Genomic DNA, 25657 nt, shown 5'->3' with positions numbered 1-25657 from the left:
TCCTCAACTCTCTTCCTCTCCCCCCCCCCTCACTACTCCCACCGCCTCCCCACTTTAAATCTCTTACGTGTGTTTGCATAAAAGAGAACCCACAAGGGGAGAGATGAGGCAGAGAGAGGGGAGGGATGAGTCTGGGAGGAAAATAAAAAAAGCTGGCAAATTCTAGACATCTCCAGAGGGACCGCAGAGGAAGATATCATTTTCCAAACTCCATTTAACAGCATGCAAACTGATGCACAGGACAGATCTCGTTTTGCTTCACAACAGCCTGAAAAGGTTGGCCACCTTTGCTTCCCCCATCCACATTTTACAGATAGGAAATGGGAAGCAGAGTCTCACTCCTGAACCCAGGAAGCTGCCTCATACTGAATCACACCATTGGACTAGAAGCAGCTTCTCCAGGGATGCTTGCCAGAAGGTGTCAGGGACCAAACCAGGGGCCTTCAACATGCCAAACATAGAATCATAGAATTGGAAGGGACCCTGAGGATCATCTAGTCCAACCCCCTGCAATGCAGGAATATGCAGCTGTCTCATATAGGTATCGAACCTGCGACCTTGGCATTATGAGCACCGCTCTCTAATGAGCTGAGCTATCTAGGCTGACACGTGCCCTGCCACTGAGTTTTTCGTTCCATCTAGCTTGACATTGCTGGGGGGATGATGATGATGATGAACAGAAGTAGAACTGTATTTATTTATATTCCATTGTTTTCTCAAACTGGGACACAAGGCAGCTTCCACAATTTAAAACAACGCACATAAAATGCAAAAAGCTAAAAGCACACAACAGTTAAAAAGCAATTAAACTCTAATAGAATTAAAAGGGATAAAAAACCTCCCACAAATATATTAGAATGCAGATGATAAAAGCAGCACGGCTCTATTTGAAAGCCCTTTCCTTTAAAAAACCAGTCAGTTCCCAAGAGCCTGTGGGAATAGAACAGTCTCCATATGCCAAAGGAAGGGCAGCAAGGAGGGAGCCAGTTTGGTCTCTCTAGGGAGGGGCTCCTAAAAGAGAGCTCCTTCAAGAAAGGGGGAGGGTCTGTTCCTCTTGCCTCCGACTAACAGCAAGGGAGGGCAATTCAAGTGGCTTCTCTGCAGGGAATGGGCACCCTACAGTCACAGGGTCGATGTCTCTTCTACACAGCAGTTGTGCAGAGGCATCGATCCTGCAGGGGGCTGATGCACAAGCAACTTTCCTCCATGCAGAGTGTCAGCTTGCAAGGGCAATGGGAGGGTGTCAATGTTGCACATGTGACATCAGGAGATCGGGAAGAGCTGGGGGCAAAGCCTAGCACGGTGGTCACATGGCTGCAATGGCTGGCAGCTCCTTCTCCACTTCTTCCTGTGTGGGAATGTTCAGGGATGCAGGAGAGGAAATATTGTCTGATTATAGCCTTTCCAACTTGTGTTAACAACTTCACAATTTAGCAGAGTAACATTCCCCTTTTTAAACTTGCAGCGGATGCATTTGCTCAGGCTCGCTAAAGCCTCTACACTAACTGTTCTGGTATTTCCCCCTTATTCCCTCATAAAAGATAAGACACGACACAGTCTTCTATAAAAGTATAAAAAAAGGTTTACTCACACATCATTCTGTTCACAATCGGATCCCAGAAGGCAGACTTAGCTTAGAAAAGTTAACATACACCTGGAAACTATCCTATAAGGAGACAGTCCCTTTGTCCTCTCTTGGCCAAGAGAGCATCTTTGGCTAAGCAGATGTTGCTTCTTCGATGCATGTAGTCAAAGAGAGAGAGATGGCTGCCCTGCCCTGTGCTTTTCTCATTACCTGCACAGGTGAGGCCACGCCCACCTTTATTGACATGCAGAGGAAGTCTGTTCCAGCCCAGAAGGAAACAGGAAGTTTACCTGCTGGCTGGACAAACATTCCTCCCCATGTGTGAACATGCTCACTCTAGGAATGTTGTACTTGACTGCTCTTGTGTTTCACATCCCACATCCTGGAGCCACGGGCTTGACCCACAGCAGTTGGCGCCCCTGCCCACATAGAAGCCATTTGGAAAGGAGCAGCCTGCACCCACAGGATCGAAGCCTCCGCTGAGCAGCTATTCAGTGGAGGCACTGATCCTTTTGGGTACTGCTTCTTGCAGGAAGGAGAGCCAGGCATTGTTGGGCTCCTACCTTCTCCTGGGGAGACACAGCCGGCGATCTAGGGGATCTTGGCCTCTTCATGGGGTGTTCCCACCCAGTGGCTGCTGCTCCTTCCTGTCTGACAAAAGCCCTGATAGCTCTGGACCAGCCAACTTGACCCTCAGCAATCTGTGACTGGCTTAACCCAACTTGGCCAATGCCCAAATTCCTCCAAATGGGCCCCTCTTAGCTTGGGCCTCAGCTGCGATCCCTGCATTGCAGGGGGTTGGACTAGAGGACAATTCTACGAACCTGGTCCACAAATTCAGCATGAAACTGATATGAAGCTGATCTTATGGCCCACAGAAGGAATGCAAGTTCATAGAATCATAGAATTGATTCTATGAATCATAGAAGTTGGAAGGCACCCATTTAGGTGACAAAACGCTTCAATTAGCCTGGTTGTGGTTTCCTCTGCAACTCCCTTCTCCCTGTTCATCTATATTTCAGCATGGTGGGCTGAGGGGATCATCTAGGCTTAAAAAAAAGGATCAGCCAAGGGGGATCAGAAATGTCAACAGGCTCCAAGAGCTGCAGCAGGGCTATTGACCAGGGCTGCTTATAGGGAGCAGGCGATTCTCTCAGACCCTCCAAGTGTCCCCATTTTCCATGGACAGTCCCGGATTTGCAGAAGCTGTCCTGGTTTCTGATTTGATCCCGGAATACCTTGCTTTTCCTTAGGTAAAGGTAAAGGGACCCCTGACCATTAGTCCAGTCGCAGACGACTCTGGGGTTGTGGCGCTCATCTTGCTTTATTGGCTGAGGGACCTGGCGTACGGCTTCTGGGTCATGTGGCCAGCATGACTAAGGTGCTTCTGGCGAACCAGAGCAGCGCACGGAAATGCTGTTTACCTTCCCGCCGGAGTGGTACCTATTTATCTACTTGCACTTTGACATGCTTTCAAACTGCTAGGTTGGCAGGAGCAGGGACCGAGCAACGGGAGCTGACCCCGTCACGGGGATTCAAACCGCCAACCTTCTGATCAGCAAGTCCTGTGGTTTAACCCACAGCGCCACCCACGTCCCATTAAAATGGTAGAATCAGAGAATTGTAGAGTTGGGAAGGGCCCCAGGGGTCACGTGGGGCGACCTCCTTGAATGCTCTGCCCTCTCCCCAATTCACTGCCCTTGCCAAAACTCACCATTGGGGCAGGCTTCCCGCCGGAGACAATGCAGACCAGAGTGAAGTTCTGAGCCTGGTAGCGGCTGAAGGGAGCTGGCGTGTCTGCAGCAATGACCGAGATAGACATGGGAGGGGCTGTTGGAGCGAGAGGAAGATAGTTGATAGTTAGTTCAATTGTTCCTTGGTATCATACCCCACCGAAAAGACCCAGCCACCCGCACCTTGTAAGATTCAGGAAAGACTAAAGCATGGGTAGGCAAACGGCCTCAGTACAGTATACCTGAATGAGCGTCTCCACCTCCATCGTTCAGCCCGGACACTGAGGTCCAGCGCCGAGGGCCTTCTGGCGGTTCCCTTGCAGCTAGAAGTGAGGTTACAGGGAACCGGGCAGAGGGCCTTCTCAGTAGTGGCACCTGCCCCGTGGAATGCCCTCCCACCAGATGTCAAAGAGAAAAATAACTACCAAACTTTTAGAAGACATCTGAAGGCAGCCCTGTTTAGGAAAGCTTTTAATGTTTAATAGGTTATTGTATTTTAGTGTTCTGTTGGAAGCTGCCCACATGGCTGGGGAAACTCAGCCAGATGGGCGGGATATAAATAATAAATTATTATTATTAGATTATTATTATTATTAAATAGGAGCAAAGTGAGCTGCCTTATACAGAGTCAGAGCATTGCTCCATCTAGCTCATGGGTAGGCAAACTAAAGCCCAGGGGCCAGATCCGGCCCAATCACCTTCTCAATCCAGCCCGCGGATGGTCTGGGAATCAGTGTGTTTTTACATGAGTAGAATGTGCCCTTTTATTTAAAATGCATCTCTGGGTTATTTGTGGGGCATAGGAATTTGTTCATATTTTTTTTTCAAAATATAGTCCGGCCCCCCACAAGGTCTGAGGGACAGTGGACCGGCCCCCTGCTAAAAAAGTTTGCTGACCCTTGGACTAAAGGAAGCAGTTCTTTGCAAAGAACATGGTTAACCTATGGAACTCACTTCTGCAGGAATCAGGGGTGGCCACCAACCTAGATGGATAAAAGAGGTAAAGGGACCCCTGACCATTAGGTCCAGTCGTGACCGACTCTGGGGTTGTGGCGCTTATCTTGCTTTATTGGCCGAAGGAGCCGGTGTACAGCTTCCGGGTCATGTGGCCAGCATGACTAAGCCGCTTCTGGTGAACCAGAGCAGCGCACGGAAACGCCATTTACCTTCCCACCGGAGCGGTACCTATTTATCTACTTGCTCTCTGATGTGCTTTCGAACCTTCTGATCGGCAAGTCCTAGGCTCTGTGGCTTAACCCACAGCGCCACCCGCGTCCCTCTGGATATAAAAGAGGAGGAGATAAAATCATGGAGGAGGAGAGGGCTAGCAATGGCCACTAGCCACGATGGCTCTGCCTCTATGGTTGGAGGCAGCACTGCTTCTGAACGCCCTTTGTTGGAAACCACAAGAAGGGAGAACTGCTCTTGTGCTCGAATCCAATTTCTCTGGTTTCCCCCAGGAATCTTGTTGGCCACTGTGAGAAGAGGGTGTTGGACAGCAGGCTCTCATTGTGTCCTGATGTTTGTAAGTTTTGCCAGCCAGTTGCAAAGAAATCCCAGCCCCCGATGACGGAAAGCAGGTCAGCTTGGCGGGTTGGGAGCCCCAGCTGGCAAACGCCGCTACAGCCGTTACGCTGAAATTGAGAGAGCGAGTGGTTGATTTATGCCGGGCGACAGTCCGTGAACTCCATCCCGCGCTCTGGCGCTCCGGCGGGATTTCCCAAGCTGCAACATAGCGTTGCCCGGCAAATCGGAGCCTTCAGCTTGGAGCAGAGGGCTTTGGGCCATGTGCTTCCGCCTGCTTCCGCCTCAAAAATATCGAACAACCTTGGAGAGAGAACAGGCACACACTTCGTTCCACTTGGCCATCTCCCTACAGACATCTCCCCAGGGGGATGTGTACAGCAATTGTATTTGAAAACACTTTATAAAGTCTTCCCAGCTCTAACGACAATGCTCAAGCGATCACCCTTGTCAATGTGGGCACAAATAAGTGCTTCTGGTTTATGTCGTTTTAGAGACTGTGCCTCACCCCTTGTGCTCCACTTGTTGAGTCGGAAAACGTAGGATCCCCGGGAGCATAAGGTGTTTTCCTGGAAATATTTCTAGGAGCATTTAAAGGCTCGACCCTACATTTCATTGAATATTTTCACATCTACATAGAATCATAGAGTTGGAAGGGACACTGAGGATCATCTCGTCCCACCCCCTGCAGTGCAGGAAGATGCAGCTGCCCCATACGGGGACTGAACCTGCAACCTCAGGTGGCCTCAGTGGCCCAGAGTGCCTTCCATCAGCTTCAGCTAGTGGCCCAGCTACACCCTTATCTGAACAGGGATGGCCTAACTACTGAAAACGATTCGGAAACTTCAGCTAGTGCAGAATTCAGCGGCCAGGTTGCTCACCGGAGCAAGATGCTCTGAGCATATTTCAGTGATCCTGGTCCAACTGCACGGGCTACCATTGAGTTTCTGGGGTCAATTCAAAGTGCTGGTTTTGACCTATAAAGCCTTAAATGGCTCAGGACTACAATACCTCAAGGCTCAGGACCACAATACCTCAAGGACTGCCTCTTTCCATATGAGCCCACCCAGACCCGGAGATAATCTTCCGAGGCCCTCCATCGTGTGCCTCCTCCTCGAGAGGTCCAGAGGGTGGCAACACGAGAGCGGGGCCTTCTCTGCAGTGGCTCCCCGTCTGTGGAATGCTCTCCTCAGGGAAGTTCACCTGGCGCCTTCATTACACAGCTTTAGGCACCAGGCAAAAATGTTCTTTTTAAACCAGGCCTTTGGTTGATCTGTTTGACATCCTATGCCATTTTAAAATCTCTCTCTCTCTCTCTCTCTCTCTCTCTCTCTCTCTCTCTCTCTGTGTGTGTGTGTGTATGTGTGTGTGTGTGTGCTATTATTGTTATTGTTCTTATTTTGATTTTATAGATTGTGATTTTATTCTGTGAATCACCCTGAGACCACCGGGTATAAGGTGGTATATAAATTCAATAAATCAATAAATAAAATTTGCTTTAACCAACTGAGCTATTTTTCCTCCATAGATCAGGGGCAAATAGGGCCATATGTGGCCCTCCAGACCTCTCCATCTGGTCCTTGGAGTTCTCTGCAGGTCTTGCTTCACAACTTCCTTGAGTGCTTTTGCCTGGCTGGGGTCACAGGACGATAAAATTGTACAGCTGGAAGGGACTAAGGGTCAAAAAAGCCAATGCAAAGAATCCCTGACAGATGACCATCCAACTTCTGCTTTAAAACTTCCATTGAAGGAGATTTCACCACCTTCCAAGGGAGTCCATTCCACTGGCTCTTGTTATCAGAAAGCTCTTCCTAATGTTTATTTGAAATCTCCTTTCTTACCATTTGAATCCATTGGACGGGCCCTTGAACTCTGAGAATGAATATTGTTTGCTTAACTGGCACAAAAATGGAAGCAAGAAAGATTACCGACGAAAGAAAAATGGCGGATGAAATTGATGGACTATGCAGAACTGGATAAATTAACAGGAAGGATTCGAAACCTGCAGGACCAGATATTCTTAGAAGACTGGAGTAAATATACGAACTATTTGAAAAGTAATTGTGATGAACGGATTATGCTAGTAGGACTGCAAGAGGTTTTGTAAGGAGGACTATCTGAAATATTGCAAGAAAGACTATGAGGAGAATTATTAGTTAATGATAATTAAGAGTAAGAGAGAAATTGAGAAATGCAGAATAAGTGATAAAGAATGGAAAATCATCAGAGGTGTTGACGGAAGTCTAAAACATTGTATAAGAGAAGAAGTTATGTTATATGATTGTTGGAAATGATATATTTAAAAAACCCCCAATAAAAATCTATATACCATATTTTTTGCTCTATAAGACTCACCAGACCACAAGACGCACCTAGTTTTTGGAGGAGGAAAACAAGAAAAAAAATAATTCTGAATCTCAGAAGCCAGAACAGCAAGAGGGATCGCTGCACAGTGAAAGCAGCAATCCCTCTTGCTGTTCTGGCTTTTGGGATAGCTGTGCAGCCTGCATTCGCTCCATAAGACGCACACACATTTCCCCTTACTTTTTAGGAGGGAAAAAGTGAGTCTTATAGAGCAAAAAATTCAGTATATAAAAAACCAGAATGAATATTGTTTGCTTGGATATTGTGCTGGTCTCGGGGGGAAGGTTACCGTTGGCGTAGTCAAAGTCCGGTCCTGGGTCACGAGTCTGGAAACAGTTCACAAAGAGTGAGGCGGGGTCCGAAGCAGGAAGCCGGGCGGGGACGGGAACTCTGGATGGACAGGTCTGGGTCCGGGCAGAAGCAGATATTCAACGATGTTGCTCCCGCAACCTGGGACTGGGCTGACTGGCCTTTATCTTCTCTGAGGCCAGGGGCGGTCCCGGCCCCCAGGTGACCCACCTCTCCTGGCCTTAAGGCGAGCACTCCTCTTGGGAGAAACCAGTTCCCTCCGCCTCAGCTCAGGAGAGGCTGGAGGGTTATTGGACCCAGGGGGAGACTCACCTTCCCCTGACAGGGCTGGGAGAGGCGCACCTGTAGGCACTGTGTCCTCAATCACCTCCAGAGCCAGAGTGGAATCACCTGGTGCCTGCTCCTGAGGATACGACACAGGTGCAGGCGCTTCAGATTCAAGGCCCTGCCCCAGCTCAGCCGGCCCTGGAGGCGGGGACTCCTGTGCAGGCTGGGGTTCCTCCGGTTCAGCCTCTGAATCAGATTCCCAGGCCATCACAGATATAGGATGGAGAGGGTTTGTGAGAGTGTATCAAAACTAGCCTGCTGCACCAATGTGAAATTCGCATTCATTTGGCGCCCTGGAAGGCTGCCTTCAGGCTGAAGACGTTTTTGCAACCCTAAGGCACAGTTTTAACCAACTACTCAAGAGGGATTCCCAAATCGCCATGTTTGGTCACATCGTATCTCTTTCTTCCGAAGGCCCCCGCAATTTTATATATATACTCTCCTCCTCCCCCAGCATAAGCGAGAAGCAAGTCCCCAAATGCCAGGCTGTATATCTGTGTCACAATGCGAGAAAGATAGACTGGGAGGGACGGGGAAGAGAAATTATCCCAGAACTCATTTTGCAGGAGAGGGAAGGGGGGGAGAAAGAGTTAGAGATGAGAGATGGATAAATGGAGGAAGAGAGAGTTATGGTAAGGTGGAGGGGGGGGGGGAAATAGATGCCAACACAGAAAAAGCCGGCTGGGGGTTTAAATAACAGGAGGGAGCGACAGCTACATGGAACGCAACAGATGCATGGCTTGGAAGATTTGTGCTGCTGTCATCTCTGGGATGCATTTTCTGCAGTCTTGCTTCAGAAAGAGCAGAGGAGGTCGAGGCTCACACATCATCTACCTATGGGCACCAACCTGGATGGCTTTCAAAGAGGATTGGATAAATTCATGCAGGAGAGGGCTATCAGTGGCTACTAACCATGATGGCTATGTTCTGCCTCCAAAGTCTGAGACAGCAATGCTTCTGAATACCAGAAGCTGGAAACTCCAGGAGGGGAGAGTTCTGCTGTGCTTGGGTCCTGCTTACGGGCTTCCCATAGTTGGCCACTGTGAGAACAGGATGCTGGACTCAATGGGCCATTGGCCTGACCCTGCAGGTTCTTCTTATGCTATTGAGTTCATCATCATCATCATCATCATCATCCCCCAGCCAAGACCAGGCTCAGGGCTGCTAACACCAGGTATAAAAACAATTGATTGAAATACAACTTAAAAACAAGATTAAAATACAACATTAAAATGCAGCCTCCTTTCAGTAGCAACTCAAATCAAAAACTTTTTGGGGGATGAAAATGTCAAGTCTTCACCAAGGCCAGCTATCCAGACTGGTCCTACATGGGCCAGAAAAAAAGCCAGGGAAGTCCCCAGATAGGACTTCCATCACAGAAGGAGAAAGGGAAAAGGAAAAAGGGGGAGGGGATCAAGTTGATTCCAAGTACAAAGGCCAGGAGGAACAACTCTGTCTTACAGGCCCTGCGGAAAGAAATCAGATCCTGCAGGGCCCTGGTCTCATGAGATAGAGCGTTCCACCAGGCGTTCTGCCAGTGTTGAAAAGGCCCTGGCTCTGTTTGAGGCTAATCTGACTTCCTTAGGGCCCAGGACCTCTAGGGTGTTACTATTTATGGACCTTAAGGTCCTCCGTGGGGCATACAGGGAGAGGCGGTCCTGTAGGTGCGAGGGTCCTAGGTAGGCCCTGAAGCTATTGCTCCCCTGCGAGCCTCTCTCTTTTAGGATCTTCCTGTATTCCAGGCACTTTCTAATGAGCAAAGTGACATCCTGTTTAGCTCATCATCAGCCACTGACACCATCCATAAGGGACAGACGATGTGTCATGTTAGCCAAGACAATTATTGCATGAGTCCTTCTGTCTGGACACCGCAGCCTCCCCAATGAATGCCCGACGACGCTATCCACTCCTGATGCGGTGCCAGTAACCTTCGCCGCTCCCCTAAATCATCCCTTGAGCACACCCGCGCTCCCTGGACCATGAAGTCACACATCATGACCAATTAAAGGTGCCGTCTGGAGGAAGGAAACTTTACCTAATGCCGAAGACTGCTAAATTTAGAACCAGCCAACAGGGGAGGTGTAAACCATCCCGCCTGACCTAGGAGATGTCAGAATCTAATTATGTCACTGCTAGATTCCCCCCCCCCCAGCACCAATCAGGGCAGACAGAGGAGAAAGTCAGCAGACAAGAAAAGTCAGTGTTGTCTATCAAATGGAGCATTACCTTTCTTTCTCTCTTCCCTCCCGTCCAACCACAAATGCCAATTCCAATTTAACATCTCCCCTGCAAGATTTCAAAGGAAAGATCTGCAGGAGAAACTGTGATGGATGCTCTCAGGAGCAGCAGCTGATATCGGGAAGCATGGGGAAATTGTATTCCCCGTGGTTCCCTGTGTCAATGAACACCACCGTTGAAGTTTTCAGCAGCACCTGGCCTCTAATTGCAGAGGCTGGATTTCCACGAACCCACTCTGGAATAGGCCCCTGTCCCAAGGTAAATTGGAGAGGTGGTAATGAAGGCTGATCGCCGAAGAATTGATGCTTTTAAATTATGGCGCTGGAGGAGACTCTTGAGAGTCCCATGGACTGCAAGAAGATCAAACCTCTCCATTCTGAAGGAAATCAGCCCTGAGTGCTCACTGGAAGGACAGATCCTGAAGCTGAGGCTCCAATACTTTGGCCACCTCATGAGAAGAGAAGACTCCCTGGAAAAGACCCTGATGTTGGGAAAGATGGAGGGCACAAGGAGAAGGGGACGACAGAGGACGAGATGGTTGGACAGTGTTCTCGAAGCTACCAGCATGAGTTTGACCAAACTGCGGGAGGCAGTGGAAGACAGGAGTGCCTGGCGTGCTCTGGTCCATGGGGTCACAAAGAGTCAGACACAACTAAACGACTAAACAACAACAATGGTGGAGAAGAGGAGGTTTGGGGTCAGAGTAGCTGCCAAGCAGACGTCTTCCTATCTCAGCTGATGTTTCAGAATGAAGACAGATGACATTCAGTGAAGATGGTTGTAACACCTTGAGAGCAGTAAGGCTTGTCAGGGACTGCCCTCAATTCACATGTGGATTTTTCCAACTCTGATTTGGCGTGGGGCTGTAAACTCGGCTCCAGAAAACCTACAACTGAAGCTGTTGTGCACTGACTGGCTAGCACCCAGGATGTCACCCCAAAAATGACACACAAACACACACACCCAGCTCTAAAGCAGCTTTGTCACTTTCAAGCCTCCATTAAAACTAGGATGAATCGAGATATGATTCTTTCCAAAATCACGGAGGGGCAGACCACCCGTTTTTTTGGGAAGCTGGTGGCCGAACCTCACTCCTGTCAATCAAATTGCTAAGTCAAGTTCACACAGCAGCGAGGGTCCTGCTACAAGTCCTCATCATATATATTCCCACATACTCTCTCTGCACAGCTTTTTCTCAGCTGTCATGCAGATTTTGCATCCCATCTTGGCAAAGCATGAAACTCCCGAGATATGCCCCAGGAATCCCATTCGCATGCTTTCATCTTCCCTTTGATATGCACGGCAGACCTCACCACCACCCAAAAAAAAAGGAAGAATGTGGCTCTGTTACTTGCATGGAGAACCTGGGGAGGGGCAGTGCATTAGGGAAAATGGGGCATTGCCCCCACATGCCTGCCTTCTTACTTACAACCAGTCTGGGGAAAGGGGGGGGGGCTGCCTGTCTGTTTCCTCCTCCTTACACCACAACTGCACCATCCATTTAAAGCACTACGGTACCACTTTAAAGAGCCATGGTTTACCCCAAAGAATTCTGGGAGCTGCAGCTTGTGTAGAAAGTCAGCAAGGTCTAGTGGTTAGAGCAGGGGTTGGCAAGGTTTACCTTGCCTAGGCCGGTTCACTCTAGCACAGATCCCTCTGTGGACTGGATTGTGCGCTCGGTCGCAATTTCCGGTGTCTGCATCTGCACAGACCTGATTTCCTGCATCTGCGCAGATGCGATTTTCGGTGTCTGAGCATGTGCAGAAGCGATTTCCGGCACTGCGGAAGCGAGTCCTTGTGCCACGCCGCGCCAGTTTAGTGCAGCACGCAGGGACTCGCCAAGCGGGCAGCTTGGTTCAGGGGCCGATTAAACGACCCCCGTGGGCTGCTTGTGTCCCATGGGCCTTAGGTTGCCTACTCCTGGGTTAGAGTGTCACATGAGGAACTGGGAGAGACCAAGGTTCGTATCCCCACTCAGCCACATAGTTACGATTCCCAGATTGGTTTGTTTGTTTGTTTCATTTATAGCCCCCCCACCCCCACCCCCAAGGGACACGGGTGGCGCTGTGGGTTAAACCACAGAGCCTAGGACTTGCCGATCAGAAGGTTGGCGGTTCGAATCCCCGTGACGGGGTGAGCTCCCGTTGCTCGGTCCCTGCTCCTGCCAACCTAGCAGTTTGAAAGCATGTCAAAGTGCAAGTAGATAAATAGGTACCACTCCAGTGGGAAGGTAAACAGACTTTCCGTGTGCTGCTCTGGTTTGCCAGAAGCGGCTTAGTCATGCTGGCCACATGACCTGGAAGCTGTACGCCGGCTCCCTCAGCCAATAAAGCGAGATGAGCGCCGCAACACCAGAGTTGGTCACGACTGGACCTAATGGTCAGGGGTCCCTTTACCTTTACCTTACCCCCTCCCCCCAAGGAGCTCCAGGAGATAGCTCTCCCTTTCTTTTCATTTAATCCCCACAACAACCTTGTGAGGTAGGTTAGGCAGAGAGAGAGTGTGACTGGACCAAGATCACTCAGTGAGCTGCATAGCCAAGTGGGGGTTAGAACCCTGGTCTCCTAGGTCCTAGTCTGACACTCCAACCACTGTGCCACACAGACAATCCCTCTTCACAGGGAACTCTGGCAATTTTAGTTCTGGGAGGGAGAGGAGGCTCTTGACAAATCTCAGCACCCTAAACATCCCACAGTTCCCAGAAGTCTCTGGGGAAAGCTATGACTGTTTAAAAGTGACACCACAGTGCTTTAAAGGGATGGTGTGAATGTGGTCTCCGTCTCAGCGTTGCCCTAGAGATCAGTCAGGAGGAAGAAGAGGGTGGGGATGAAGCTTGGGTTCATTGCATCTGCCTGTCATTGCCTCTGGCGCCACCTGCTGTTGGGCTCCGTCCCTACCGCCAAACCAGCTCCATCCATCACCAGCGAACACCGGTAGATTCAAGGAGAGCACCTCCATTAAGACACAGCCAAGCCTTCTGCAGCATCTACAAGGGGGAAGATGCAGCGTAGGAAGGAAAAAATAAACATTTAATGCAGCAATGCGATGTTGCCTGCGGAGGGGAAGGTGGAAAATCCACAGTGGGTGATGATTTTATTCCCTGAAGCATAAGATTTGATTGCTCTTAATGTCTCCTAACTTGCACAGCTACAAATGTTATGAGCAGGCGTTAAACATTCCAGGGCTCGTTTCGGAAGCCAGGCGTGGCGTCGCCACACTGACCTCTCAACCCAATCCCTTCAAATTCGACTGAAGAAAGCATTAGCCCCCTACTCCTTTAACCAAATGTAAATATTCTGTACAGTCCCTGGGAAGGGAAATAAAAGCAATCTCAGCTTGGGTTGCCTGGGAAGGGCCATAGCTCAGTTGGTAGAGCATCTGCTTTGCATGCAGAAGGAGCCAGGTTCGATCCCCAGTGGCGTCTCCAGGTACAGATGTCAAGGAAATAAGCAACCATCTGACTTTCGGAAGACATCTGAAGGCAGCCCTGTATAGGGAAGTTTTTAATGTTTGATGTTTTACTGTGCTTAATGAGTTTAATTTGTTTGAAGCCCCCCAGAGTGGCTGGGGCAACCCAGTCAGATGAGCAGCAAGCAAGCAAGCAAATACAGTGGTACCTTGGGTTAAGGACATAATTCACTCTGGAGGTCCGTTCTTAACCTGAAACTGTTCTTAACCTGAAGCACCACTTTAGCTAATGGGGCCTTCTGTTGCTGCTGTGCCGCCGGAGCATGATTTCTGTTCTCATCCTGAAGCAAAGTTCTTAACCCAAGGTACTATTTCTGGGTTAGCGGAGTCTGTAACCTGAAGCATATGTAACTTGAAGCATATGTAACCTGAGGTACCACTGCAAATAAATAAATAAATGAATAAATGAATAAAATTGTTGTTGTTGTTCTTATTATTATTCAGCAGGTAAAAAGGTAAAGGTAAAGGACTCCTGGAAGGTAAAGTCCAGTCAAAGGCGACTATGGGGTTGCGGCGCTCTTCTCGCTTTCAGGCTGAGGGAGCCGGCGTTTGTCCACAGACAGCTTTCCGGATCATATGGCCAGCATGACTAAACCGCTTCTGGCGCAATGGGACACTGTGACGGAAACCAGAGCACACGGAAATGCCATTTGCCTTCCCGCCACAGTAGTACTTATTTATCTACTTGCACTGGAGTGCTTTCGAGCTGCTAGGTTGGCAGAAGCAGGAACAGAGCAATGGGAGCTCACCCCGTCGCAGGGATTCGAACCGCCAACCTTCCAATTGGCAAGCTGAAGAGGCTCGGTGGTTTAGACCAAAGCGCCACACTGAGCTCAATAGACCAAGTCTGTCTTGGTATAAGGCAACTTCCTATGTACAGGGCAGTTGAGAGCAAATGGGGTCTTTCAAACATTGTTGGACTCCCCTGCTGCCTTTGACCACGGCCCATTCTGGCTCGAAGATGTTGGCAGTTGTTGGAGCCCAGCGACAACAAGTTACGCTTTGGAACTCCCTGCTTGTTAATATCCAGCCTTTGCTGCAGTCTTTTCGGCGCCTGCCAAAAGCATTTTTGCTTAGGCAAGGAAGTTGACGAGGGTTTTAATCTGTTGCTATCATTTCAAAAATCTTAAACTGCTGCTGTTGTCCCCCCCCCCCCGCCACCTGAGTAATAATTTTATTGTTTTCTCTTGTTCCGTCAGCTCTTTTGTGGAGAGGGGCTGGGGTTTCACTTTTGCAATGAAGCGGTGTATAAATCGTACAAAATAAAAAATAAAAAATAAACCCTGCCTTCAGCTGCATAGTGCAGCTGGCTAGAGCGTGGTGCTGATGACGGCGAGGTTGCAGGTTCGAGACCCATATGGGACAACTGCATATTCCTGTATTGCAGAGATTTGGACTAGATCAGTGTTTCTCAACCTGTGGGTCCCCAGATGTTGTTGGACTACAACTCCCATCATTCATAGCCAGCATGACCAGTGGTCAGGGATGATGGGAGTTGTAATCCAACAACATCTGGGGACCCACAAGTTGAGAACCGTGCGACTGGATGATCTCAGGGTCCCTTCCAAGTCTACAATTCTATGATTCAACGTTTGCTGCAGAAAACAGCTGGCAATACGGCTTCTGTGGATCTCCCTCTTTCCTCTCCGCCCCCCCCCTCGAGATTGCCTCCCTCCCCCCCCTTGCCAACTGGGCCTCTTGCCTCATTACCAAGAGGCTTGTAAGTTTAAAGCTGCAGAGATTGAACAAGAGGCAGCGCCTGGGAGGTTTTCCGCTTTAATAGGGGGCTTTGGGGCTAATCTGCAGGCAGAGAGCCATCTCCTTCTTCCCAGGTGATTTAATGGAGGATCCAGGGCCAGGAGGCAGAAAGAGTGGAGGAACAAATTAACAGAGCTGGGGAGAGAGGGGGGGGGGAGGGAAGAGGAGGAGAGGAATCAAGGGGAATGAGCCACGAAGGAGCTGAATCTGAGCCTCTGTACATAAACCACTTGGGTGCAAAAAGATGCTTGAGGGTGGATAGCTGGGGTGAGATTTAACTATCTGTCCTAGAATAATACCATTGTAGAGCTGGAAGGGGTCTCCAGGGGTCATGTAGTCCAACCCCCAGCAAGGTTGTTTTCTCCTGCTCTGGAGGGTAGGACTCGAACCAATGGCTTCAAGTTAAAGAAAGGAGATTCCGACTAAACATCAGGAAAAAACTTTCTGGCAGTAAGAGCTGTTTGGACGGTGGAACAGTCTCCCTCGGGAAGTGGTGGACTCTCTTTCCGTAGAGGTTTTTAGGCAGATGTTGGATGGCCATCCATCATGGATGCTTTGCTGAGATTCCTGCATTGCAGGGGGTTGGACTAGATGACCCATGGGGTCCCTTCCAAGTCTATAATTCATGGGTAGGCAAACTAAGGCCTGGGGACCGGATCCAGCCCAATCTTCTTCTAAATCTGGCCCATGGACTGTCCGGGAATCAGCGTGTTTTTACATGAGTAGAATGTGTGCTTTTATTTAAAATGCATCTCTGGGTTATTTGTGGGGCATAGGAATTCGTTCATTATTATTTTTTCCAAAATATAGTCCGGCCCCCCACAAGGTCTGAGGGACAGTGGACCGGCCCCCTGCTGAAAAAGTTTGCTGACCCCTGAAACAATTCTATGATCCAGAAACAAGGATCATAGCAGCCGATGGGCAATGTGAGTACGCCTTTCTCCACCAAAGGAAGATTTGGGACCTGCCCCACCCCTGATGGAAACACAGCAATGTAGTGGAGGGGGTTCAGAAGGGAGAGCAACTCCAGGACTCTCTCTCCTCCCTCCACAAAGAGCAGAAGAGTGGACATAAATCACTACAACAGAAGGGCAACTGATGGCTCTCCCCTACTCCGGCAAGCCAATGAGGAGATAGCAAGGCTTTCTTGTTTGCAAAATATTGGCACAGAGAATGACCCCAGCTTATCATTTTATGACAATCCACTTGTGGCGATCACACAGGGTCCCCGGACGTTTAACGGTCTATTGATCCCTGTGCCACCACTGGGCTCGCTTCCCCGCTGCCACCAACCAGTTACTTTCTGGTAAAACACTGAGTCCAGTCAGTTGTTAAAGGTGAATAATATAAAAAAAGTTTATTTTACAAACATTAACAAGTTTATGGTTTCTCAGATAATATTCCTGTCAGTACAGTGGTACCTCGGGTTAAGTACTTAATTCATTCCGAAGGTCCGTTCTTAACCTGAAACTGTTCTTAACCTGAAGCACCACTTTAGCTAATGGGGCCTCTTGCTGCCGCCGCGCTGCCAGAGCACGATTTCTGTTCTCATCCTGAAGCAAAGTTCTTAACCCGAAGTAATATTTCTGGGTTAGCGGAGTCTGTAAACTGAAGCGTATGTAACCTGAGGTACCACTGTATCTTAACTGTAGTTTCTTTACCGTCCTATACCTTCCTAATACCTTCTGACTGATTATCTCATCTGTTTGACTGACTCCTCTTAACAAATTCTCTCGCTCTCTCACACCAGACTAGCCCAACCCACAGACTTATCTTCTCTGTCTCGTCTAACTCCAGACTGTCTTCTCAACAACTCTAACTGCCTAAGAAAACCTCTGTGCTTAAACCTTATACGCAATTAACTGTGCCCCCTGGGTTCCCATTGGTTAGTCATTTTACCTTTCCCTATGAACCCAGTAGGGACGCAGGTGGCGCTGTAGGTTAAACCACAGAGCCTAGGACTTGCCGATCAGAAGGTCGGCGGTTCGAATCCCCATGATGGGGTGAGCTCCCATTGCTCGGTCCCTGCTCCTGCCAACCTAGCAGTTTGAAAGCACGTCAAAGTGCAAGTAGATCAATAGGTACCGCTCCAGCGGGAAGGTAAACGGCGTTTCCGTGCACTGCTCTGGTTCGCCAGAAGCGTCTTAGTCACGCTGGCCACATGACCCGGAAGCTGTACGCCGGCTCCCTAGGCCAATAAAGCGAGATGAGCACTGCGACCCCAGAGTCGGTCACGACTGGACCTAATGGTCAGGGGTCCCTTTACCTTTACCTATGAACCCAGTATGATGTCACACACATAGGAGGGCAAACCCCAGACCACTGGTCCTAATAAACTGGATATTGAATTGGGCAACACTGCTCTGTCTACCTCTGTATGCATCATGGCAGCAGGCTGTGATTCGGGGTTGAGGTTGGGATAGGCACAGGGGCAGCCACGGTGAGATCCTGCACTTCAGACTCTTCCACTGCGGAAGCAACTCAGGAAGGGCACGGCTAAGTCTCAACACAGTGCAACTTCTGCGGCCCCCGCTCTATTTTATGAGGATGTTTTAAGACAGAAAGGTCTCTCCCAGGAGCTCCTTGGTTAATTACCTCATTCGGTCCAGACCTGGCTTTCCATTATGGGATGAATTATTCTCTTTTCCTGCTGAGGCAGCTGGCATGGGGAGAATGGGGTCACCAGCCTTCCTTTGAAACCCAAGGGCAATTGAGATGATGTGGGAGGGAGGGAGAGCCATTGAAGGAGAAGAGGGGTGGTGGTAGAGAATGACTGTGAACACTCACAGTACCAGGGAGGTAGTGAGGAGGGGGAAGAGGAAATGGGCATTTCCTGATTTGTGGACTGGCTTGAAAGAACCCCCCCCCCCTTAACATGTCTCAGAATGCCGAAGATACGAGGCTGCACTTTCTATTTATACTGACAGCCCACCCTGCGAGTTGACCTACATATCCAGCTGAATTGCATGCTGCAGCACTAACACTTATGGAATCACGGAGCTGTCGCGTTGGAAGGGGCACCCAAAGACAATCTAGTCCTGCCCCCTGCAATGCAGGAACTGCAGTTAAAGAACCCCTGACAGGTGGCCATGCAATCTCCACTTAGAAACCTCCAAGGAAAGAGAGGCTACCACCTTCATATGGTGCAGTTGGTCAGCATGTCTGGCTGTTAATCAGAAGGTTGATGGTTCGAGTCCACCCAGGGATGGTTGTGGGCAGCATTCCTGCATTGCCGGGGGTGGGACTAGAGGACCCTTCCAACTCTACAATTCTATAATAAATAAAAAAAATAAAAAAAATTGATTTATATCCTGCCCTCCCTAGCCAAAGCCGGGCTCAGAGCGGCTAACAACCGTAAAAAAGCACAATTTACATACAATCACAATCAATTAATTAAAAGACGTTCTAAAATAAATTCAGAATCAAATTAATGGCAACCATTGGGCTAGAGTTCTATGAGGATTACAGAAGGATAATGGCCTGGTGGAACAGCTCTGTCTTGCAGGCCCTGCGGAAAGATGTCAAGTCCCGCAGGGCCCTGGTCTCTTGTGACAGAGCGTTCCACCAGCTTGGGGCCAGGGCCAAAAAAGCCCTGGCTCTGGTTGAGGCCAGCCTAACCTCCCTGTGGCCTGGGATCTCCAAGGTGTTTTTATTTGAAGACCGTAAGGTCCTCTGTGGGACATACCAGGAGAGGCGGTCCTGTAGGTATGATTCTAAGTGAGTCTGTTCTACTCTCAAACAGCTCTCACCATCATAAAATCTTCCTGATGTTGAGTTGGATTCTCCTTCCTTGTCATTTGAATTCATTGGTTTGTGTCCTACCCTCTGGAGCAGCAGAAAACAAGCTGGCTCTGCCTTCTTTTTGATAGCTTTTGGCAATGTGAAGATGGCTATTGCATCACTTCAGCCTTTCCTTCTCCAGGCTAAACATACCCAGCTCCCTCAACCATTCCTCATCTAGCTCGGTTTCCATATCCTTGATCATCTTGGTCACCCTCCTCTGCGCGTGTTCCAGCTTGCCAACATCCTTCTTACATTGTGGTGCCCAGACACCAGGTGGCATCTGAGGCAATAGAGTGGAATAGAGAGGTAAAATAGGGACGTGGGTGGTGCTGTGGTCTAAGCCACTGAGCCCAGGGCTAGCCGATCAGAAGGTCGGAGGTTCAAATCCCCGCGACGGGGTGAGCTCCCGTTGCTCGGTCCCTGCTCCTGCCAACTTAGCAGTTCGAAAGCACGTCAAAGTGCAAGTAGATAAATAGGTACCGCTCTGGCAGGAAGGTAAATGGTGTTTCCGTGAGGTGCTCTGGTTCATCAGAAGTGGCTTTGTCATGCTGGCCTGTGGACTGTCTCACCAGAGTGGTGCATGCTCTAGTTATCTCCTGCTTGGACTACTGCAATGTGCTGTATGTGGGGCTACCTTTGAAGGTCACCGGAAACTACAGCTAATCCAGAATGTGGCAGCTAGACTGGTGACTGGGAGCGACCGCTGAGACCACATAACACTGGTCCTGAAAGACCTACTCTGGCTCCCAGTACGTTTCTGAGCACAATTCAAAGTGTTGATGCTGACCTTTAAAGCCCTATACGGCCTCGGTCCAGTATATCTGAAGGAGGATCTCCAGCCCCATTGTTCAGCCCAGACACTGAGGTCCAGCGCCGAGGGCCTTCTGGCGATTCCCTCACTGCAAGAAGCAAAGCTACAGGGAGCCAGGCAGAGGGCCTTCTCGGTAGTGGCACCCGCCCTGTGGAACGCCCTCCCATCAGATGTCAAAGAGATAAACAACTACCTGACATTTAGAAGACATCTGAAGGCAGCCCTGCTCAGGGAAGTTTTTGATGTGTGGCATTTTAATGTATTTTCAATCTTTGTTGGAAGCCACCTAGAGTGGCGGGGTACAAATAATAAATTATTATTATTATTATTATTATTATTACCCAGAAGCTGTATGCCGGCTCCCTTGGCCAGTAAAGTGAGATGAGCGCCGCAACCCCAGAGTTGTCTGCGACTGGACCTAACAGTCAGGGGTCCCTTTACCTAACAGCAGACTGTAATGCTCGTTTCCCACCGCTAGGCGCCACATGCGCAGCACATCTGACAGGCATTTAGCAGCTCCTAGTGGCAAAATGCAAAGAAAAAGCCCCCAGAAATGCAGCCAGGCAGCTTGTCAGGGGTACAGCTTCACATCAAAATTTGCCTGTGGCCAGATAGCACCTCCAATTATTTCCCACCGTGTGCAGAGGCGAACGCACTGTTGTCTCGGAGACGGAACGTGCTCCTTGTAGTAGGCTTCGCTAAAGGTTACGGCAGGCTGTTCTCCCCCAATATATATTCACTTCTATTACGGCCGATTTGTAGGTTCAAATGCCTCTGAGGAGGAGGACAGCCGCCCATGGGGAAAGTGTGACCTCATTTATTGCCATGTCTTTCGACAAGGTTGAAGACTTTTACTGAGGAAGCCATGTGGGAGACAGAGACCTGTTCTTATCTCTAAAGGTCATGTACATGGCTTATTTTTAAACAGCCAATGCCCCCTTAAACACGCATCTTACTTGGCAAAAGACCCACCTGCTTCCCGACCCCCAATAATACAAAACAGCAAACAACCCACTTTCCTCCCTCCCTCCCCACATTTGTAATGGCAGAGTTCATATTGGGGCATTTGTTTCTACCCAGAGTAAAGGCAGGTTAAACCTTGCTTTCAGTTCCAGAGCTATAAATCCTAGCAATGCCAAGGCCATGCCTCTGTGCATATCTAGAATGTGCACTTCATTTACAAGGCACAGTCTCTGAGCCTCACACGCCACAGGCAAACATTTCACAGGGATTCATGGACCAGGCAATAGTTCCAGGAAGGGCTGGGGGAGGGCCCCTGGCAGAGCCACCTCTAGTCAGTGCAGATACTGCTGTGCTAGATGATACCTGTCAGGAGTCCAGGTTCCCAGCTTGATAACACAGTAAGGGTAGGTAATTAAAAAGGAGGATTTATTGCAAAAACAAACAGATAGCTCCGGGTGGCTCTGACAAAGCCTTCAGCATCATTACTCAAGATGACCCTTCTGAAGACTGCTTCCGGCGTCTACAGAAGATATTGAACTTATGACGCTTACATCTCTTGTTTTGCTTCCAATCTAGCAGCCCTCCCATTCACCGACTCTTCGGACCTAGTTGATCAGCTCCAACCTCTTCCTGTTCTGAGAGGTTCTCTCTGAATCTATTCGCTCCTATTTGTGCTTCCTGTGAGCTTTGGCTGTGCTCTAGCCTGCTCTCAGCTACTGCCTTATCAGCCTGCCCATCAAGAACAGGAAGAGCCGAAGTCTGCAGCTGCCAGCTCTCGCCTGCCTGCAGAGACATAAGGGTCGTAAGTTCAATATCTTCTGTCGACGCCGGAAGCAGTCTTCAGAAGGGTCATCTTGAGTAATGATGCTGAAGGCTTTGTCAGAGCTGCCCGGAGCTATCTGTTTGTGTTTGCAATAAATCCTCCTTTTAAATTTAATTAGGATTAGTGGCACCCTGTGCCAAGGTGCCCGCCCATCAGGGGCGCCCAGCAGCCAGAGTGCAGGATCAAAAGGGAACAGCTGCGAGGGCATGCTGGGTGGCGGCGGCTTTTCCTACAGCCAGCCACGCTCTCTCACTTCCTGCCTGCAAGAGGAGGCGGCAGTGGCGGCACACAAAGCTACATGGCGCCCTTCTCCCTCCTGCCCGCTCCGCTGCAGTAGCAGGACTGCTGAGGAAGCCCGTGCGGCAAGCGAGCCTCAAGCTGCCCAGCACAGAGGGCAGGGAGGACGGGGAGGGAGGGGCGCCAAGAACATCGCCCCCACCCCTTCTGTCGAGGAAAAAGGTGGAGGAGGGATTCATTCAGATTTGGGGAGGTGGGAGGGGAAAGCTGGGGGGGCACACTATCATTAGGACTCAGTTCAGAGGTAAGGATGGACTCGAGAGCATGATCTCCATGCAGTTAGTTAGTGGTTAAAAACAAGCAAACACCAACAAAAAGTCCTTCAAAGACGGGGGCGGGTTTTAAGGTCCTATTAGATTCAGCAGGGCTTACTCTCAGGTAAGTGCGGTTAGGGCTGCAGCCTTTGTGACCCAAGTTTTGGATCCCTTTTAGGTTCAAGATGTCACTGATTTACACACAAACCCACCCACCCACCCACCCACACACCAATATTTGAAAACGTCAGCTATGTACTTAAACACAAATTGGCCGGGAACTTCATTCTTTGTGTCTTCATCAATTTATTTAAAGAACAGCAAACTGGTGATTGCTTAAACTTGTTGATACATGGTGATTTGAATCATGAGGATGAATTAGAAGAACTGCTGAGTCTTGAATGAGTCTTGCTTTGGAATTGAGGACTCTCATTAGATTTTCTTCTGCCTTTTCATTTCATTTTGTTCTAAGGGCTTGTTAGAGATAATGGGTAAGTGTGGTGTCAGCTCCCTTAAAAAAAAAGTCAACAACTCTGGGGAACCTTTCCTTAAAAAAGGTCAACAACTTTGGGGTCCCCCCTTAAAAAAGGCCGACAACTCTGGGAAAGGGGGGGCATAGGAGGGATCTTTGCACCACAGCACCGGATATGCTTAAGATGGCCCTGCCTACCTAACAGCTAAGCCTCTCTGTTCTTGACTGCTTTCTGCAGTTAGTAAACAAGCAAACCCCTGTGTTGCAAAATATGAGTCAGCAATATGAAAAGCAACACGATGGCCAGAAACAATTACAATGTGAAAACTTTATGGAATAATTCAAAACACACAAACTGAAGTCTCTGGAATCCTTCAATGAATGATGGTTACCGTCCCATCAGTCCCACCCTCTTACTGGCAGCAGGTCCACTCATCAATCTAGTTTATTGTCCCAGTCGGACGTTGGAGACCAACATGTCTCCTTACATCCCCTCCCACACAGACAAGGTGCAGCACTTGGTAGAGGGGATTTTCGAAGGGGCAGTCGCTCCCGAACAAGGAGGAAATGTTAACTGCTAATAATTTGTTGTGCACTTTATCTACTAATGAATTGCAAACTTTACAATTGGGACTTTGTTCCAAAACCTTCTTATAATGCTTTTCGGACCAGGGTCTGGCCATCGTGTTGCTTTTGATATTGCTTTCGGCAGTTGGCATCTGCCTGCAAACCTTCGCTTGGAGCTGGCTCATTCCTGACAATACCTTTGGTTTGGCTCAGGATCAGGCAGCCCTGGTGTTTTAAGGCAAGGTCAGGCAGGCAGAGCATGAAGGAAACAGCTGAGCTGCATCAGACAACTTAACTACGAACTGCAAAAATTGGAATTTCCTCCAAACCTGTGCCAAAATTTTGCAGGGATTTTTGTGTGTGTGGCAGCGTTGAGCAGTGGAAACCCTGCATTTTGCAGCACCCCACAAACTGCTACATCAAACATGGGGTTCGTACTTAACTATGAACCCCAAAATCTGGAATCTGCTCCTAACCTCCCATGTCTTTACTCAAAATAAGAGCTCTGCAGCTGGATTGGACCAAAGGCCCCTCTAGTCCAGCCTGCTGTTCTCAAAGTAGCCAATCAGGTGGCTCCAGGAAGCCCATAAGTAGGGCATGAAGGAAACTGCTCTCCCACACTGCTACCTTGTTGTTGTTGTTTAGTCGTTTAGTCGTGTCGTCTCTTCGTGACCCCCTGGACCAGAGCACGCCAGGCCCTCCTGTCTTCCACTGCCTCCCGCAGTTTGGTCAAACTCATGCTGGTAGCTTCAAGAACACTGTCCAACCATCTCGTCCTCTGTCGTCCCCTTCTCCTTGTGTCCTCCATCTTTCCCAGCATCAGGGTCTTTTCCAGGGAGTCTTCTCTTCTCATGAGGTGGCCAAAGTACTGGAGCCTCAGCTTCAGGATCTGTCCTTCCAGTGAGCACTCAGGGCTGATTTCCTTCAGAATGGATAGGTTTGATTTTCTTGCAGTCCATGCAATCTCTCTCTCTCTCTCTCTCTCTCTCTCTCTCTCTCTCTTCCTCCTGCCCCCCCCACTGGTAAAGAGAGTTTAAATCCGAGGGTCAAAAAAGATGCAATATAACAGGTACAGCCTTTGGCATTTCCATGCAAAGCTCAAATGCGTACAAGATAAGCTTTGTGACCCTTTGCCACAGCAGGCAATTAACAATAACACATTCTTGCAACACTCCCGCTGTTGTATACATTTGGGCTTTGCATGGAAATGTCACAGGTTGCAGCGCCTGAGTTCCACCACCTCTTGGTCACTCTGTTAATTATTATTATTTTTTTTAAAAAAATGCATCTGATGATGGGGGTTCTGGCCCGTGAAAAGCTTATGCTGCAATGAATTAGTTAATCTTTAAAGCTGTCACAAGCCTTTTTATTTTTTTAAGTTAACAGCAAAAGTAGCACAGTTTTACTGTGGAAAGGTGCTGCAGGTCTCGTAGGTGCACAGCCGGTTTTTGCCTCAAGAAAACATCAAAGCAAATCCTGCCTACTAATGACGATGATGATAATGATAGGAATTATACCCTGTCCTTCCCAAGGAGCCTAAGGTGGCAAGCAGTTACACAATTTAAAAACAAAGCTGAAACGTTGCAAAACAGCCAAAACATTCCAAAGACAATTACACAACTGAAAACATCTAAAAGCATTTTCAATTAAGAAATATTCTAAAAGCAATTACAGTGAAAAACATCCTTCCATCCAAAGATCAGGGGGGTGCCAGCAGCAAGTTTTTTCAGTATGGGTAAGCAGGCGTGCTTCTGAATGCCATCTGAAAGTTAATCTATATCTGTCTGTCTGTCTGTCTAGCCATATTGCATGCATATCCCTCCTTTTTCTCCAATGAGCTCAGTTCACTCCCAGTCAGAGCAACCAGCTCACTCTGAGCTCTCCGTGGTCCTGAAACTCTTGAAATTTCTGAGGTGCCTTGCCTTGGGATGGGTTGGGGTGGGGTGCTCCTCTCTGAACCTAGACGGGGGTGGGGACACTATATTCACAGCCATCTCCTTAAGTACGCCCATGAGAGATCTGAGGCCTGAGGCACAGCCACCATTAAATATTACAGACCAATGAAGGAGAGTGATGTTTTCCCAGCTAGTAAGTAACTGTCAGAAGACTCTGACCAGAGATATAATTACTACAATGGGAAGAAGAGAACAACAGAAGGGTTAGGTGGGGGGGGGGTGGAAGAGAAAGAGTGTTTAGCCCGGCGGCTGGTCGCCATGGATACTGCTGCGCACTGCACTGGGCTTTTCTTAAAGACCTCGAGAAACGGAAGGGTCATCCGCTCGAGAGAAAATGCTCCTTAAGAAGCTGATTTCATATCTGAAAGCCCAGGGCTTGGGATGCATCCCACATCACCGCAATTACATACAATCTACGAGCTAGCC

The 25657-nt window shown here is 49.0% G+C and overlaps 1 protein-coding gene across 1 annotated transcript in view; it reads right to left on the bottom strand.

Annotated features, from left to right (window-relative positions):
- The window catches only part of IGSF21 (immunoglobin superfamily member 21), a 251973-nt gene that overhangs the window by 27496 nt on the left and 198820 nt on the right, over positions 1–25657 (bottom strand). Inside the window, exon 5 of the mRNA XM_028741566.2 lies at positions 3300–3415. Coding sequence (XP_028597399.1) covers positions 3300–3415 — 116 coding nt within the window. The remainder of the gene's footprint in view (positions 1–3299; positions 3416–25657) is intronic.

The sequence above is a fragment of the Podarcis muralis genome, chromosome 7 (assembly GCF_964188315.1).
Source record: "Podarcis muralis chromosome 7, rPodMur119.hap1.1, whole genome shotgun sequence".
In the NCBI taxonomy this organism is placed as follows: Eukaryota; Metazoa; Chordata; class Lepidosauria; order Squamata; family Lacertidae; genus Podarcis; species Podarcis muralis.
Note: the sequence above shows the minus strand (reverse complement) of the source record. Positions and strands in the feature narration are given on the sequence as shown.